Raw genomic sequence first — 17,151 nt, 5'->3', positions numbered from 1 at the left:
GAACATTATTTTTTATTTAGAACACACTGCGTATCCGCTCGCTAAAAGATCTGGAACAGGGGAGGTTTAAAAATAGCTCGCCGCATGGCCGTTTTGACCAAGCCATGCCCCAAAGTTGAGCGCTTGTACTAAGCAAATCGCCACTCAGGGCCGACTTTAGCCAGCCTTATTTCTGCCCAGCCAACATAGCCAAGCAGGCTTTCTCCTTTGCAAGACTCAGTTGGCGCGGCTTAGCCAACCAACTAGGCGGCACTAGCAGCGGCTTGGTTGCATTGTTTTGGCTGCACTGAGTCTTTTATGCCAACCAAGCTGTCGGACTCAGGCACTAAATGGGGACAAGCAGAGAAGCCTAAGCCTAAGCTAGAAAAGCAAGCATAGCAAAAGTGCTGCAGCGGAGTTGCGAGTTGGGGTAACCTTCGAATTACAACTAGTATTTTCCACGTTACTAAGAGGAAGAGGGGGCTCTGATTTGGGGGCTGAATCAAGGACAAGGAGCTAACAGTTATGTTTAGTATACTGCAGCCGCGCTGCGGATCGTACGGATGAACGCCATCCGTTTAGAATCCTCTGGGCATGACGAGAAGTGGTGGCCTAAAAAGTTAGCGTTCAAACGTGCATGGCCCGTGGCCTCTATGGCTTAAAATGACTGTGACGTGAAACCGGGATGATAGAGTCCGTCGAGGCTGGCGATTGCACAGCCACATCGTAATCTATGTAGATGCCGAGATCTGTAGGTGAAACGTATAGGAATCATAAAAGATATGCGATAGACGATAGCAGTGAGAAGAAGATAGGTAATACAGAGTGTAATAGTGACAGACTCTATATGTAACACGTATGCATGCTATAATCAGAATTATCCAATCTCCTTCGCAGCACACGTAGCTTTTACTCATCTCTGGGTTTCACTTTGCCATCGCTACCTCTTCTGAGCGTCTTACCTCCCCGTGCACCCGTCATCTTACCCTCATCAAGAGCCACCTGACCATTCACTAACACATACCTGATACCTTCGCTTGGCAGTTTAGGCTCGTCATACGTTGCCATATCTCTGACGGCCTCCGGGTCGAATAGCACAAGGTCGGCAGCTGATCCTTCGGCAACGAGTCCACGGAACGGATAGACAGAGAGACGCTTAGCTGGGCGAGAAGTAAGATGCGCAATCATGGCGGGTAGAGGAATGAGCGACAGGTCTCGCGAGTAGTGGCCTGTTATAGATTAATCAACGGTTAACATATAACAGCTCATGAGTATAGAAGTTTTGAAATATTACGCATCTTACCTAGATATCGAGGGAATGTTCCATATGCGCGTGGGTGAAGCGTCTTGCCATGCAAAATCGCATCACTGCCCGACATATGTACCCGATGCTGCATAATGGCCCTCACGTTTTCTTCGTTGCCAACGTGCATGATGATGCTGGTCGCCAGCTTATCTTTGAGTAGAAGTTCGAAAAACACCTCGCTCGCTGGTTTTCCCAACGACTCAGCAATCTCTGCTACCCTGCGACCAGAGTAAGATGCCAAAGATGGTTCGCTTGTGGCACCGACTTGGATCTCCTCCCAATTTGTTGGAATGCCATGGCCCCCATCGCATCCTGTTACTTCAACTGCTATACGGATCTTCTCTCTTGTTGCTGGGTCTTTGAGCCTCTTTAGCGTTTCGGAGGGTCCGCCTGAGGATGCCCAGCTCGGTAACAAAGCGGCTAGAGTTGTGCAGCCGGGGAGATAAGGATAAGTATCCAGTGTTACGTCGATCCCTTTTTCGAGTGACTTGTCAATCATGGATATGAGGATTGGAGCTTTGCCCTTGTTTTCTGAAAAGTTTAGAGTAGCGTGAGTGAGATCTAATTTCGTCACTTGTCAGATATCTTTCATCCAAATCCGTGCTGTATGATTTGCGCCCTTGTTATGCGATGGAGGAGAACATACGAATAGGGCACCCTGTGGATTCTCCTAGCCCTAGCATTTCAGCATAACTCTCAATAGCCTGGAATCCATAACTGCGATGATGAGGCGCATAAAATGCACCAGGAAACTCTTTCGCAAGTGCATCACAGAGAGAGGCAAGCTCAGATGTTGAAGCGTACATGCCGGGCGTGTAAGTCAGGCCGCTATAGTGCATAGATGGTCAGAAATAATAATTCTTGCGTATCGCAGAGTAGTAGATATGAGGTCGTATGGATATTCACCTAGACATGCCGACAGCACCCTGAGCCATTGCCTCTCGCAATAGCTGGATTTGGTCCTGTATCTCTTCAGGCGATGCAGGCGTGTCATAAGGACCGCACGCCAGCAATCTCAAATTGCCTTGCGGCACCAAAGTGGCAACATTTGTGGCTGTCTTGTTACGCTCTAAGCAGTCCAGGTACTCTCCTACAGTCTGCCATTCAAACATGCCAACTCCACTGAGCGTGGTGCGGCACTCTTCGTCAGTAGGATTACCGTTCCATCCAGCAATTTGTTCTCGAATTGCTTTCAGCTGGTTTACATTGCGGATTGGGGAGTAAGAGATGCCGTCCTGGCCAACGACTTCGGTCTGTAAGGTTCAGTGCTGGTTAGCTACTTGACCGTACTTGCTATTGCATCTCAATTTGGCTGATTCGTAGAGAATGGCTCAAGTATGTATTGCTTGAACAAACCCCCACTGTAATGGGTGAACGCCAAAGTGTCCCTCTCGGTGGGGGGTGACTTGCGTGGGGTTACATCAGGCCGCATGGGATTTCTTACCGTGCACCCTTGGGTGATTTTTGCTTCATGGTCAGGGTGTGAGAGCAAATAGAGATCAGAATGAGCATGCATATCGATGAATCCAGGAGACAAGACGTGACCCTTTGCCTCAATTCGCCGAGCAGTCGCGGGAGCATCGATAGAACCTGGGGCCCCAATTTTGGCAATTAGGCCGCCTGACACGAGCACATCGGCCACGAACGGCTCAGCGGATTCATCGCCTGTGATGACGGTTGGTGATTGGAAGAGGATGTCCACAGCCATGATGGGCCAATAATGTCATGTACGTCTCCGCGATGAAGATAATAATTTTCAATGGCAAAAATCAGCTGTGATGTCAAATCGAAGAACTCATCGGGATAAAGAGAAAGGAGAGATCATAAGATTGAGATATAGGCAGACTACTCCGTTTTGCGGAGAAGCGATAGCCCCCACCCTACCTTTTAGTCATGGGGAAAAAAGGCCCAGCATCAGTCTTCGTATGGAGTAGCTGCTGTTTGCTGGTGCAAGGTACATTGGCATGAAAGGAGCGCTAGTGCCATCATCTCCTCACCTATAATGGAGGCTGAGGGGAAATTATAGCATCGGGTTTTGAGATCCGAGGAAGGTCGAGGCCAGGTAGTTCATTGTTCAAGTTTCGTTATGCTCGAGCGTAAATCGACGCCTCTTTGTATATATTTACACTTTCATCACAAGTACATAAATACTTCCAGAGTCCAATAACATGGCCACTACTCAGGATATTGTGTATCACGGAAACTGCCACTGCGGTCGCTATTGTTTCCAAGTCTCGGCGCCCAATATAGTTTCTGCAATCTCTTGCACTTGCAGCCTCTGTATGAAGAAAGGCTACCTTTGGGTTATTCCAGCAGAAGGGTCTTTTACGGTTGTGAGAGATGAAGGCTGCCTCACAGAGTATCGGAACTCTACACTAGCAGACAAGGTATAGATTCAATGCATAATGTTATATACAGCCCTTTTGAACTGTATCTCTTTCATTTAATAATAAATTTACTTATAGGTCTTTAGTTTTGTAACTATTGTGGGAGTGGGGTAGTGGGCGAGCATCTTACAGGTCCATTACAAGGCCAATTCTCAATCAATATCCGAACTCTTCGAGAGCCATACATTAATCCTTTTGAGCTTGAGTTGGTGTATCTGCATAATCTACGTATATATGGTTTTGAATAAGTTGTACTAAAACGATCTATAGATCTGCGATGATAACAGTCGAGAGCAAAGACGAGGCTAGAGTGGTTGAACCATTTCCCCACCAGTCTGGGGAGATGACTGCAAATCATTTATTCTCATGCCATTGTGGTGATGTCCGAGCTGAATTTTTTGGTTCAGTAGAGGATGAGGAGCTAAAAGAGGATAATTGTAGCAAATGTGTGAGGGTACGTTGACATCAGAATGTTAGATTTATATTATCCAAGGTGGCTCGCTGATAAGAATATAGACGGCGTATATCGGTATTTACCCATTTAAAGATAAGGTGAAAATTTACGGTCAGGATCAAGTCTTCGAGTACCTCACTGGTGGCAAATTTACTGGAGCCACATTCTGCAAAACCTGTGGCGTTCATGTCTTTAGCAACATATATGGCCCTCCTATAAGCGTCTTTGACAAGCTTCCTCCAGAGAAGAAAGAGAGGGCTTTGGCCGTATATTATAAAAATATGTCCATCCAACCCTTAAATGTTCGAGCAATGAACGACTTGTGTTTGGATACTCTTCGGTCGTTGATTAAGCGAAAAAATGAGGGTACAGAGGGCTACACCGTGGATTTGCTATAGATACAAGAATCTATCAAAGGATTAGAATATCCCTCGTATTGAAGAGTTAAGAGAGTCTTTCAATTTGCAGTAGCTTTTTTTCGCGATTCCAAAATGACCGAAGCACAAATAACATGGCGAGCATGCACACATCAAGCGCAATAGCCCAATTATACCCGATGAGATATCGCGGTGCATCAACGGTCTTCCAGACACTACATCAAGGGTTAATGACTTTAACAATAGCACTCCATCACCATTCCCCAGCAGAATGCAACTTACAACAATGGCAGCCACGCGCCAAATGTATTCCCAATAGTATTCATACTGCTCAGCACGATGGCGCGCTCTTCTGCGTTGCCAGCGCAAATTTCATTTGCCCAGGCGTATATAACGGCCGCTATACCATCTGCAGATCCTGATAGGAAAAAGGCAAAGAACTTGAGACCATGGGGAATGTTCCAAACTGCCAAAAGTACACCTGCGAAGATGTTGAGAAGCGCAGTCATAGCGATTAGATACACTTTGGCATCATAAATATCTGAAAAAATTCCGCAGATAATTGAAGCCACAATGGTCACCGCAGGCATAACCGTAGTTATCGTATTAATATCCTTGACACTGTATCCCTCGGCTTTGAGCCACAACGGCAGACCACTGTTAGAGGGAATGCCATCAGCCTGTGAAAAGAAGAATGCGAAGGCTACCAAAACCCAAAAGTGCCAGCCGGTGAGAACGGATCTGACGACAGATAAATTAATTGGTTTCCGAGGCTCGCGATTCTCTGCTGCCATGCGTGCTCTCGCTAGCTGAATATCATTGCTTGTTAAAATAAAAGGTTGACAGTTATCCGGATTACCAGGTAAGACGATGAATCCAAGAAGAGCGATGGGGATGGTACAAGAAAAACCTTTATATGTCAGATAAAATGCAACTCACAAGGTTCTACACAACCAACTCACAGATAATATACAGCCAGCGCCATCCCTCAATGCCATACCTACCATCAAGATGCGTGTATGCACCACTTTGAATATATCCTGAGCTCATACTACCAATTTGACTGGCGATAAAGAATAAAGAGCCTCGTCGACTTAACTCAGAGCGCTTATACCAGCAGCCAAGATACCATTGAACAGCTGGGAAGAACAAGCTACCAGAGGCGCCAACGAAGAAACGAATTACATAAAGCTGGTGCACATTTGTGACTTTGTACTGCACGAGGGTGAGTATGCCCCATATGAGATCGGCGCCAGGAATGAAGTATTGTGCCGAGAAGCGAGTCATCTGCGGCGGTGATTAGATGGATGGCTTCAGCTTTGCATTTCTTGGATATAAGGATTAGTCTCACAAGCACCGTCAGTGGTATCTGCAGGGTGATATATCCAACCCTTCCCTGACGTATTAAAAAGCGATAATAACTCATGTGGCTAATAATTGAATCCTCACATATAGGTAGTATTGAGATAATTGAGCTCATTGCCGAATAGTTTCAAGTCTTCTTTCATACCGCTCACGTACGCCGCACTTGTCGCAGATGAATCCAGAACTTTCGCCCAGTATGCAAGAAAAACAAAGATCATAATTAATGCGTCCAATTTCAAGATCAATCGACGCTCTTCCGGCGTATCACTGGGAGAAAACCACTGATACCACTTCTGGCGAGATGGATTTGCGGTGGTGGATCTGTCCGATAGCTCGGCTCCCTCCACTTTAAACGTCGTTTTCATGCCATCTTTGGCGAAGGCGTCCACAGACTGTAGTTGCGAATCTTTCTCGATGGGAAATGACATTTTGGCTATGCATAACACTCTTTTCCCCTCGGATTAGATGAAACCGTTTTGGAAGTGAAGCTTGTGCATCGAGTAATGTACATGTTTTTATTTACTGGCATCACGTAATTCACCAAGTAAATGGCGTTGCACTATAGTGTCCCACCATGAGCCGTCTTTATTTAATTCCTCCTATATTTTTTTTTTTTTTTGAGCCGTACTTTCGATAAGTCATAAGGTTATATAATTTGGTAATAGATAGCTGTTGTGTTGACGCTTATTTTATTTCTAATTTTAGATTATGTATATGATGTATGAACTTTTGGGAGGTGTTAGCGTCAGCTCTGTATGATAAAGAGCACGCTATCGTTTCAGTCTTGCAATCTTATTCTCTGTTAATATACAACTGTATTTATACTGTAAATAAGATATATATATATATAGCCGAAAGTTTTATTGATGACCCGGACTTGGGGGGACATCCCCAGTGTCCCATGACTTTGGCTTAGGCCCCAAAACAAATTCGAGAAGTCCGCCTTTTGCAATGTCGCTATGCTCTAGCCAGCTCTTGTTCCAAGGCTTACCATTAACTTTTAAGCTCTGAACAAAGAAACTGCTGTTGGATAACCCTTGTGTCTTAATCCGAAGAGTATAAGAACCCCCGACTAAAACTGAGATATCCTCAAACCATGGCGCTAGAATTAAGTATACTGGCTGAGTTACCACTGGATACAGACCGAGCATCTGCCAGAGCATCCAGCTGTCCATAGCACCAGCATCACTATTACCTGGCAGACCGTTAGATCCGGTAAAATAGTTTTCGTCAATATTCACGCGAGACTGATTCACGGCTTTGTATTGGCGACCTGGTAAGTAGTTATACAAGAATGGAGTGCCGAAACTTGGTTCGTTGCCTATAATTAATCACAAAGACTTTATGAGCGACTGCTATTACTTATGTGATGCGATAATTTTAGACTTACCAGGATTGAATAGGGTTGTTCCAGAACCAACTCCCACACCTAAATCTGTTGTTCGAAGATTGGGCAAAAACATTATGTCAAGGCGCTTTTCAGTTGCGTCGGCACCGCCCATTTTTTCAATAAGGCTTTGCATGTCAAACGGAACTGTCCATGTGTATTCTGCAGTGGAGTTAGACACAAGAACAATATATGATAGATGGTCAAATCATTACGTACCCCATGGGAGGCCTTCGGTCGTATAAGACTCGTCTTGTGGGCCTATGGTTATCATCGTACCATTGGGATAGCGAGGACCAAGAAAACCTGACGTGTTGTACTGATTGATTGCTGGATTCCAAAGATTTTTCCAGTTCCTGTAGATTTCGGTCAGAAAGAGATCTTCAATATTTCATGACTGAGATTGAGACACACCCTGATCTGTCTAAATACTTTTTGTAGTCGTTTGGCGCTATCCCTTTTGCTATTTGGCTTACAGAAAAATCATTCAAAGAATATTCAACTGTGCGACTGATACTCGACGAAAAAGTCGTCGACACATAGCCCAGGTTGATCCAATCAGGAAGTCCGCAGCGACCTTGATTATCGGTACAAGTTGAATCCTCTGGATCATAGTTAGGAGGCGGGACAACTTCTGCATCAGTCCATACAGCCTTGTATCCGTCCTTCCAATTAATACCATCTGTGAATCCTTTGACATAGGCATCGGCCAAAACATTATCAGCATTACTGCCACCTTGTACTTTGCCGTTATGATTACCACTGCGACCATCTGGCATAAAGCCAACGTGTCGCCAGATATCAATGAGGGACCGAATCATGCCAACACCACGCTGCGGCTGGACCAAGAGATAGAAGCTATTAAGGCAGCGAAAAGTATCCCAGAGAGTGTAATAGTCGTCGTAATACGGTTCTGTGGAGTTCCAGATTGGATTTTCTCCGGTCCTGTCGGAAGGCATTTGGTGCATGCGATAAAGCGCAGAATAGAAGAGCGTCAGACGTGTCTCATTCCTAGATGGCTCATTGATAGATATTTTACTAAAAACATCATCGTTCCATAGTTTCTTGGTAGCTTTCATAGTATCGTTCAGCGTCCAAGACGGTATCTCTTTTTGAAATGCACAAGCCTTCTCGATGGAGATGAATGATACTCCAGTCTTGGACTTGACAACTGTAGTTTTGGCTGGGAAATTAAATACTGCTCCAACTCTGTCTCCAGAGTCGTCACCGTCAGGACCTCCTTGAACTCCATTAGGGTTCGTTGATGCATTACCCCAAGTCACTGGCGTAGAAGGACTTGGAGGATTATCAGGAGCATTCCACGGCCCAGAGAAGTACTGCCAGCCAGAAGGAGTGGAATCAAAGTCGTTACAAAAGTAGATTTTGTAGTCAGATCCTGGTAGGCTAGTTAGTATGAGACAAATCTTTGATAAGCTAATGAGAACTTGCCTACTCCCCAATTGATTCCTGTGCCTCCCCAGCCGCCTCTCCAAACTCCCCATCCCTGCACTCGTCGGCCTCCGTTTGTTACTTCGATTTGGCCATTGCTATAAGACTGAGACTTGATAAATTCAGCTAAAGATGGCAAGTTATGCGATACATCCAGAAGAATGATGCGATCCGTGTTCTCCGGATACGTGTATTGAAAAAATCCAGCATGGTTAGATGCAGAGAGTTCAACTGTGACTCCATTTGCCAAGTCAGAGCGATAGTACCCGACAGAAGCTCTGTCCATTGAAACACGGGGCTGCTGGTAAGTGGCGTTGTCGAGAACATTAACGCCTGACAGAGTTGTAAGCGGCATGTGTCCAACGACACCGTATTTGGAGGCGCCTCCTATGCCACATTCATGAAAGCAGGTGAACGCAGTGACTATAAAACTCTATTATTAGCAATCTTTTGTTACGTAAAACTATGGTTGTTGAACATACCATTTCCATCTGGTGTATACCCTGCAAAAGCGTTTGTACTTGGATTCATCTCGGTGGTATCCGGCCCAAGTTTCACGACTCCAAAAGGCACAGAAACGCCCGGAAAAGTGTCGCCTGAGTTAGCGCCCGTGCCATCTGGTCCAGCAGTACCAATAAATGGATTCACATAGGCAGATAGATCTTCATCTTGAGCGGGCAATGCAACGGCACTTAAAGTTTTGGCAAATATGCCTAGCAGCATCCAACAGACCATCGTGACGGTCCTGCTCTAAGCAGCAGCAGCAGCAGCCACAGAGGTTGAGGAAGTTTTGAAGGTCAATTGAGCTATAGATTTGATGATAAGTACTAATATATATAGATATTAATCGGCATTTGTCTCTTGAGGGGAAGGCAGGTGGGGCGGGCGAAGATCCGGGGGTTCTCTATCTAGATCACCAGAATGCCATTATGCCTATATTGTGCCGACGGCATAATTCGGATCTGCATTACCTCGTGTAGTACTTGGAATCTAAAGTTTGTATCTTTTAATTACCTGTTAAGCAAGAGGCAACTGATCTAATTGAACGTTTTAAGATATCATAGTATAATTGCGATTTATCTCTTAATTACTGTCTTGCAAATATAGTCGAACGTGGTGTTATGAAGAAAAAGAAGTTTGGCCAAGGCAATGCACCTACTCAAGACTTCGCTAGTTTAGCGTAACATCGCTCGTTATACCAATGCGTATTTTAGTTCATTGCTTACTTTCTGCAATTAAAGCAATGGATTTTCTCGTTATTACCGAGGAAAGTCCTGACTTTAATATTGACGTCGGTATAAAGGGCATTCAGTCGGGCGATCGTGAGGGGCAATAATCCGGTCATCCTAAATAGCAGGGTTGTAAAATTAGTTTGTAGTTTTTAGTTACTAAGTTTTTTTTTTTACAATAATAATACCCTATAAATAGCGTATAAGATAACCTATAATGGCCTTTATCAGAATTTATAATAACTTAGATATACATGACGATATAATTTATATATGAAAAATGAAAGTAGTTTTGTTGCTAAGAAATCCGTTGGCAGTAACCAAATTAGTAACTTATTTTTAACTCTACTAAGAATACTACTACCACAAAATTAGAATATCAGTTACGTAAATAGGCTCCACAGGATAATCCATATATAAGTCGTAATTCTAATATAGTATTGGACGATAACTTAATTTAACTTAAAGCGTGGACTACCGGTGATATAGTATTTGTCTTTTGTATGGCTTTCACCTCCAAACACCTAGTGCTGAAGCCTACACATTTTCTAGGAGTATCGCGATTGAGTCATACTAACTTGAGACACAATAGGATCATATTTTATGCTGCTATTATACAATTACAAACAATACACAATAGCGTCAGATCTCTCGAGTCCATTTCCGAGAATCTTGCACACCAAATACAATATCCGATAGCCACATTTTGATTAGCTGAGCATACGATGCTGACCCTGCAAATGGAAGAGGAATACGTATATCTTTTCCTCGGTGGTGAATGGTTTCAGCCGGCGCAATAAAATACTTTAATCAACATATCAGCCATTTTACTCTTTATTTTAATTCAGTAATAGGCTTTGGGAGTGACTTACCGCGGTTCCTGCTGCAAATGCCTCAATCAGTCGGCCTTCTTCCACTGCATCTTGTATCTCATCTATAGAGAAGTCCCTTTCGACTGCTGTCAAAGGAGGCAGCGATTTTCCATTGTATTGCCACTCAGACTGTTGGTTACGATTGGATCGTACCAAATCCAAAACACTGTAGCGTGTCACGCCTTCTAAAATTGTACCATTGTCCAGACCCGCAGTAACGAGTTCAACATCGCCTTGTTTCGTTTTCCAGACAACAAAAAAGTTACTTGCGCCTGCTTCAGTAACAAACCCATCAGGCCCAAATAGCCATAGCACTTGGTCAAATCCAGCCTGAAGGGCAGCGTCATGAGCAGGTAAAGTTGGTCCATAGTTGCCTCCAAGCTTTCGATTTCCGAACCCACCAGGCCAAGCTCGGGCCATATCGGCTGGGGAAGTCAGCAATCTCATGCCATTCCCTTTGGTAGAAAATCCCGGGAGTAGCGTTGCTATGATGTATATCAAGGACTGTCGGGGCTTTTGCACACCAAGGGCAGCTGTTGTTCCTATGTGTGTTGGTCGTAGATATAGAGTTTGGCCCGTTTGTCCACTGGGCAGCCATTTTTCAGCTTGAAGCGCCCCATATTGCATGATAATAGATTCAAGATGAGCTGTATCAAATGAAGGAAGCCCAACGCGGAGAGATGACTTTAGCATCCGCTCGCAGTTAAGCTGCAGTCGGAAAACCCGTAACCGATTATCGTATCCTCGATAAATTTTAATGCCTTCGAAGCACTCTGTTGCATATTGGAGAACACTGGCGCTAGGCATTATCGGGAGCGGCCCATAAGGTCGAATTTCGGGAGCCTGCCAGCCTGTTGCTTCGTCCCATTGCCATATCATCATTTGTTCCGTGCAGTTTGTTTGTGGAACATGCAAAGGCTTGATGGGAGTGTTTACAACAGCGGCAGCGTCATTGCTATTGTCAAGGAGTTTCGGGTATCCGAAGTTGTCGTGGCTCTGTTGGGTCGCCATTATGGTGACAGTTTGCTCTTGTTGTGATGAATGGGAATGGTATGTTCTTTTGAGCGGTAACATGTATGTATTTAAGATATTGGAATAGTTCAAAGGCATCTTTTAGAGCCGATAGTATCCATATGAATCTATCACATGTGAGATAAGGTAATTTTGATTACATCATTTCCGTACAGCTTAGCTAAATTGTCTGATAGCCGCACACAAGTGCATGTAGCTATACCGAGTGAGTGACGGGAACAGCACCTTCAAAGCGTATAGAAGAGAAAAGTCCAATAATATCACAACACCAGTATCTATGAACCACGTCTGTTGGACATTATTAGGGCGCGCCCTTATTATGATCCGTCGATATATGCACGGAGATCCCTCCGTCCGAGACGCAATGCTGCGATGCAGTTGTCATTATTTGATTACGCTTAACGCTCACGCTTTGGTTCGGCAAGCCATGCTCTAGTCCTATTATGGCTGCTTACCAATCACTAGCTTCCTCTTTCGTTTTCCAGTTTGCATACTGGTGCGATGACTGACCGATGTCGGCCTGTTACAAAGTAGATTATACTCATATTCTGTCATCTAGAAATGCTGTGCAGCTCATCTAATGCCTATCATTCAAGTAATTCTTGGTATCCGTTTCCAACCGAGCCTCTCCACCGTTGAAAATTGAGGTGGGGAGAGGGAGGAGGATGGTACAAAGCGACATAACCGATAGACTCAGACGGTCTTGCCTTTAGGATAGAATTCTTTATTGTGGATTGAAAGACAGCTTGTATACCGAAACTGAGGGAAAACGATGGCCCAATAACTGTGTATCAATAGTGAGATATTATCTCCATGAAATAATCGAATTAACACTAAACATGGTCTACTACAAAATATCTCATAGGGTGTAAGTGTGATAGAGGCTCCATATTATAATTTCTATTGCATTTTAATAACATGTATATCACTGGCCTACTATTTATGCTATCAGACAGCACTAGTGCAGCTGCTCAACAAACTATGTACAGCCCGCTATTCATTTTTAATCGTGGAGTAGAGACTCCCAATATGAGGAAGAATTTCAACTGTAAACTCATCACCTTCGTGTAAATACTCAGTTGGTTCCATCGCCATACCAATCCCTGATGGTGTTCCTGTGAGAATGATTGTGCCAGCGGGCAGCGTGGTTCCCTGAGATAGCCAACTAACAAGTGCAGGGATGCTGAATATTAAATCACTAAATATGCTCGTAATTAATAATGCTGATGAAAAAGACCTACAGAAAAAAATATCCAATCTTGGAGAGAGAGCTATGAGGCTTACCTGAGTGGTGAATCTTGCATCACCTTGCCATTTTTTAGTCCACGAATGCGAAGATTGCTTGGATCTGGTATAGCAGATGTCGAAACTAGGGTAGGGCCGATAGGGCATGATGTATCAAAGCCTTTACTAAAACACCACTGGGATTGCTCAAATTGGCTTTTTCGCGCCGAGATGTCATTCGATGCAGTGTATCCCAGAACGTAAGAGAGTGCATCCTCTTTGCTAACATTTTTGGCAGCCTTGCCGATTACTACGCACAGTTCGGACTCATAATCGGCCGTGTCATCGACTAGTGAGAATGAAGGGATAATAGTCGAGGCAGGCCATGGATCTGCTAGAGATGTGGCGGGCTTTCTACGGGGAAGATGCGTCCATTAGCATTGATTTCAATAGAGACTGGAAGATGTCACTTACAAAAATACAACTGGTACCGAAGGTAGTGCGAGATGCGCCTCTTTCGCATGTTTCGCGTACTATAGATTGTTTAAACAAAATCCGATTCCAAGAATTTATTATAGGCTCTCACGTTTAGTCCAATGCATCTAATAGTGCCAACTTCAGACATAGCTAGCGGCGATAATATGCGATCAATAGATTCAATGACACCAGTTTCTGAGCCAGCGTCCAGAACCGAAGTGCCACTAAAAACTTTTACTTTGACATCATGGCCATTTCTAACTTCTGTGCCGACATCGATATCGGAATTCAAGGGCTCCCCAATGAGAATGGAATTTTGTCGCCCGCGCGGAACGAAACGGACAAGACCTGTTCAAAATATTAATTCTAAGTCTCCAACTCTAATGCTTGCTTATGTAGCGATCACCTACGAGTGAATGACATTGGATTAAGTGAGACACTGCAAAATGAAGATTGCCTCAATATGGAGCAGAAAACTATATCCTAGCTATTGGAACATTTCATAACTTCGAGAGCAGCAAAGCTTTATAAAGCATAACGGTTGCTATTGATCTCCTATGTGCAAATAAATTTCGGACAAATGGTTACTATCGGGTTACGTTGCTGAAGACTACCCTCCACCCTCCAAGTATGTACTCAAGCTCGGCCTTTACGGGGTTACTAGATGCAGTAGTGATGCTAAATGGAATCTTCCGATGGAGGTAGCGATTTCGGCATCTAGTCATCTGTAATCAAAATTATGTAATCGCACAGTATCCAGGCGACTCAGTGTGGTACCCCCAAGCAAACCTTCTTTTCGGCGGTGAGCCAGTAGGTATCACTTGTAATATAGGCTTAGCAAGTAAGGCTTGCCTTCGCCATCTATGCACACTTTCTTTCTACATGTACAATTTCAACGTCTTTCCCTCCAACCTCAGTTCTTAGCGTCAATTCCTCGCCGGATGCCATCATCTTGTGCAACTCTTTAGCGCGCTTGACTGGAGTAGTTGTGTTGTCCATAAAAGCAAGATCCACCAGCTCCAAGCTGAGTCCTTTGGTTTCTGGGAAGAATAGATAGATGACGGGAATAAAAGAAAAGTTAAAAACGGCGAAAATAATGTATGTTTTCCATCCGATATTGGCAATACTCGATGGAACAATTTCCACCATTACGAAAGAGAATAGCCATAGGGTTGCCGTTGCGAGACCCATCCCTTTAGATCGATATTCGAGTGGTAATATTTCCGGCCCATAAACCTACATCGCCAATGTCAGCACACAGTTTGAAAAAGATTTCTGGAATCCCAAGTTGACGCACCCAAACGCCGCCCATAAATCCCCAGGTAAAGAAGGCTTGGTATGCAAATATCATAACCACGGCGACAATTCCAGAAGTACGCGTGTTGACCGCAAGCATTGCAGCAACAACTGCCATAACCATTCCCATACAACAGGCAGAGAGCATGAATAGTCTTCGACGCCCGACGCGCTCAATCAGCCACCAGGTTAGCGTAGACGCCAATAGGAACCATAGCTGTAAGAAGATAGACATGAGCAGGGACAAATGCCGAGAGAAGCCAACGGAATTTTGAAAACTAGAGATATTAGATCTTAATGAGTGCTGCTTAAATTACTACTACCCCGGATTAAACTTACATAAAAGTGGTGTAATAAGCTATTGGTGTACTCCCGCTCAGATCTTGCATTAGGTTGACTACGCAAGCAATTATGACACGACGGCGCGATTTGACCTTATCGGCCCTGAATAGGTCTGTCCAGCTTTTTTGAGAGTTTAATTCCAGCAGCAGCGCCTCTTTAATCTCCGCGATTTCAGCAGCTACAGACTCTCTATCTTGGGTGTCTTTGAGCGCCTGGAGAACTGTTACAGTTTCTTCAATACGATCTTTCATTACGAGATATCGAGGAGCTACACATTTCTTCTATTAGCTCTTTCGTGGATATAATATAGCTAGGCCGCCGCAAACATGGTTGAACTTACACTCAGGCATGAAGAATAAAAGAGCACTCATGAGAAGTGCGAGTGTCGACTGAAAGGCAATTGGGAAACGCCATGTGACAGGACCAGAATAACTGTTCATGCCATAGTCTATAAAATTGGCTAAAAGCTGGCCGACAATGAGGAAACTCAGAGAACATGCTACTAAAGTGCCGCGCACCTTTGCTGGTGCTGTCTCTGACTGCCAGATTGCCACATTACTGGAGATTAGGCCGAGGCCGATGCCAGCAACAATGCGGCCAACCATCAATTGGCCAACAGAAAAACTGGAAGCCTGAAGGAGAGAGCCAATGGCAATGGCTAGAGTTCCAAAGTGTGTGAGAGTTCGGCGGCCAAATCGTCCGCCTGCAGCTGCCGTAAGAAGAGATCCAAAGAAACATCCAAGTTCAAACAGTGAAGTTACCACGCCTTGAAGGGTGGGATCGAGATTAAATGTTGATTCGAAGTCAGGAGCGGTAAGCAGACCGCCGATAACACCATTGTCATAACCTAGTATAGGAAAAGCTGATCAATAACGCAGTTCAAGCTCATAAGATGCATCCAGTTTCAGCTCGTTAAAGCCCATCAGAGAAAAGGGCGGGATCTGGTACCGAAAAGTATGAAGCCCAAGCCACTTGAAATAGTAATTCCGGCCAGGAGCTTCTTGCCTCGTAAGCCAAGAAAACACATTTTGACGTTTTTTCTGTAATGATAGCCTCACTTGGCCATGTGAAATACCTGACGCAAGATATGGGCCTAGCGGCTCGGTATGGCTCGGTTTCATGCACGATATCGCGGCATGTGTTGGGCATGCTGCTCTACAAAATCTGGGGTAGTATTTAAATATAAAAGAAAACGCGGGGTAGATTAAGTTGGTGTGGAGAAATCGTAAAACAAAAGGCGTGGGTACAGTTTACAGATTCAAGGCATATTTGTGAGCATGTCACATCGATATACCAGGTCGGTGAATTACCGATCTGATAGACTAGCGATGCAGCTGTCAAGTGATTGGGTTTTATTACCGGCGCTATGTAGAGCGACCACCCCAGCCAATCATCTTACAACTCTCGGCTCTATGTTTGGCCATTCAGCCGCGTGGCTGGTTCTAAGAATTCAAGTTTCGAGGGCGGCCATAGCACTATTTGACCTAGTACTTGACGCTAGATTTGAGGTACAGTATCAAATCGTAAATAAGAATTACCTCTTCAGCGTCTAGAGATATAGGAGAAGTAAAGTATGAACAGCCGCATTCGTTTTTTTTTACTAATGATTTATCTTTACGAGACACGATGGCGTACATCCGACGGATGTAATTCTAGAAATGAGCCAATGGCAATTACCTATTCGGTAATATTGCACATCATTTCCCGAAAAACCAAAAACCCACTTCTCCCTTGCATCTCGTACGGCATACTATTGACATTTTCCCTTTTAGCCGCAGTAGACCTGAAGCCGATGCCATGTACAGAGGATAAATATGCAGTTTACTATGAGAGCAAGTTAATACGTGTATTGATAATAATATTAGATAAAGAAATAAAGATCAAGAAATATGAGGAAAGAGAAAGGGCCTATTAGGGTCAATATGCCTCGTAGTCTTGGTGGCATAATAGAAGAACGAATTGGTAGAATGTTGGA

The 17,151-nt window shown here is 44.3% G+C and overlaps 7 protein-coding genes across 7 annotated transcripts; 1 reads left to right on the top strand and 6 right to left on the bottom strand.

The window, feature by feature from the left end:
* Positions 1-888: 888 nt before the first annotated feature.
* On the bottom strand, positions 889-2,993 carry GGI43DRAFT_425028 (N-acyl-D-amino-acid deacylase family protein; the record flags this gene model as incomplete). The annotated part of the gene is made up of 5 exons (XM_083208452.1): positions 889-1,208; positions 1,283-1,846; positions 1,932-2,113; positions 2,192-2,538; positions 2,730-2,993. 5 exons carry the CDS (start codon positions 2,991-2,993, stop codon positions 889-891), a joined length of 1,677 nt encoding a protein of 558 aa, XP_083057216.1.
* Positions 2,994-3,281: 288 nt separating this feature from the next.
* GGI43DRAFT_414008 (uncharacterized protein) lies at positions 3,282-4,610 on the top strand. The gene is made up of 4 exons (XM_083206984.1): positions 3,282-3,672; positions 3,759-3,877; positions 3,943-4,126; positions 4,189-4,610. Exons 1-4 carry the CDS (start codon positions 3,454-3,456, stop codon positions 4,522-4,524), a joined length of 858 nt encoding a protein of 285 aa, XP_083057215.1. The 5' UTR covers positions 3,282-3,453; the 3' UTR covers positions 4,525-4,610.
* On the bottom strand, positions 4,571-6,296 carry GGI43DRAFT_430157 (MFS general substrate transporter; the record flags this gene model as incomplete). Its single annotated transcript, XM_083209214.1, has 5 exons — positions 4,571-4,718; positions 4,786-5,413; positions 5,466-5,790; positions 5,855-5,894; positions 5,953-6,296. The coding sequence occupies 5 exons, from the start codon at positions 6,294-6,296 to the stop codon at positions 4,571-4,573; spliced, it is 1,485 nt and encodes a 494-aa protein (XP_083057214.1).
* A 429-nt stretch (positions 6,297-6,725) lies between these two features.
* On the bottom strand, positions 6,726-9,511 carry GGI43DRAFT_414007 (glycoside hydrolase family 92 protein; the record flags this gene model as incomplete). The annotated part of the gene is made up of 6 exons (XM_083206983.1): positions 9,187-9,511; positions 8,705-9,127; positions 7,670-8,651; positions 7,475-7,611; positions 7,259-7,417; positions 6,726-7,189 (listed from the first exon to the last, which is right to left on the bottom strand). Exons 1-6 carry the CDS (start codon positions 9,437-9,439, stop codon positions 6,729-6,731), a joined length of 2,415 nt encoding a protein of 804 aa, XP_083057213.1. The 5' UTR covers positions 9,440-9,511.
* Positions 9,512-10,575: 1,064 nt separating this feature from the next.
* On the bottom strand, positions 10,576-11,816 carry GGI43DRAFT_425025 (aminotransferase; the record flags this gene model as incomplete). Its single annotated transcript, XM_083208451.1, has 2 exons — positions 10,576-10,737; positions 10,806-11,816. The coding sequence occupies 2 exons, from the start codon at positions 11,814-11,816 to the stop codon at positions 10,576-10,578; spliced, it is 1,173 nt and encodes a 390-aa protein (XP_083057212.1).
* A 1,014-nt stretch (positions 11,817-12,830) lies between these two features.
* Positions 12,831-13,961, bottom strand: GGI43DRAFT_430156 (fumarylacetoacetate hydrolase family protein; the record flags this gene model as incomplete). The annotated part of the gene is made up of 5 exons (XM_083209213.1): positions 12,831-13,035; positions 13,122-13,475; positions 13,536-13,594; positions 13,648-13,886; positions 13,949-13,961. The coding sequence occupies 5 exons, from the start codon at positions 13,959-13,961 to the stop codon at positions 12,831-12,833; spliced, it is 870 nt and encodes a 289-aa protein (XP_083057211.1).
* A 151-nt stretch (positions 13,962-14,112) lies between these two features.
* GGI43DRAFT_414003 (sugar porter family MFS transporter) lies at positions 14,113-16,463 on the bottom strand. Its single transcript, XM_083206982.1, has 5 exons — positions 16,125-16,463; positions 15,517-16,023; positions 15,174-15,444; positions 14,836-15,112; positions 14,113-14,774 (listed from the first exon to the last, which is right to left on the bottom strand). Exons 1-5 carry the CDS (start codon positions 16,201-16,203, stop codon positions 14,400-14,402), a joined length of 1,509 nt encoding a protein of 502 aa, XP_083057210.1. The 5' UTR covers positions 16,204-16,463; the 3' UTR covers positions 14,113-14,399.
* Positions 16,464-17,151: the final 688 nt, after the last annotated feature.

This window comes from Trichoderma evansii, assembly GCF_050947405.1.
Source record: "Trichoderma evansii strain SZMC 28006 chromosome Unknown GGI43scaffold_22, whole genome shotgun sequence".
Taxonomy (NCBI): Eukaryota; Fungi; Ascomycota; class Sordariomycetes; order Hypocreales; family Hypocreaceae; genus Trichoderma; species Trichoderma evansii.
Note: the sequence above shows the minus strand (reverse complement) of the source record. Positions and strands in the feature narration are given on the sequence as shown.

Excerpts from the sequence above, each read along its gene's own strand:
- GGI43DRAFT_414008 (XM_083206984.1), top strand. The coding sequence starts at position 3,454 with ATGGCCACTACTCAGGATATTGTGTATCACGGAAACTGCCACTGCGGT. Across the intron at positions 3,878-3,942 it reads ATTAATCCTTTTGAGCTTGA|ATCTGCGATGATAACAGTCG; the intron begins GTTGGTGTATCT and ends AACGATCTATAG. Across the intron at positions 4,127-4,188 it reads ATTGTAGCAAATGTGTGAGG|ACGGCGTATATCGGTATTTA; the intron begins GTACGTTGACAT and ends ATAAGAATATAG.
- GGI43DRAFT_414003 (XM_083206982.1), bottom strand. The coding sequence starts at position 16,203 with ATGTGTTTTCTTGGCTTACGAGGCAAGAAGCTCCTGGCCGGAATTACT. Across the intron at positions 16,024-16,124 it reads CTTGGGCTTCATACTTTTCG|GTTATGACAATGGTGTTATC; the intron begins GTACCAGATCCC and ends TTCCTATACTAG. Across the intron at positions 14,775-14,835 it reads GATTTATGGGCGGCGTTTGG|GTTTATGGGCCGGAAATATT; the intron begins GTGCGTCAACTT and ends TTGGCGATGTAG.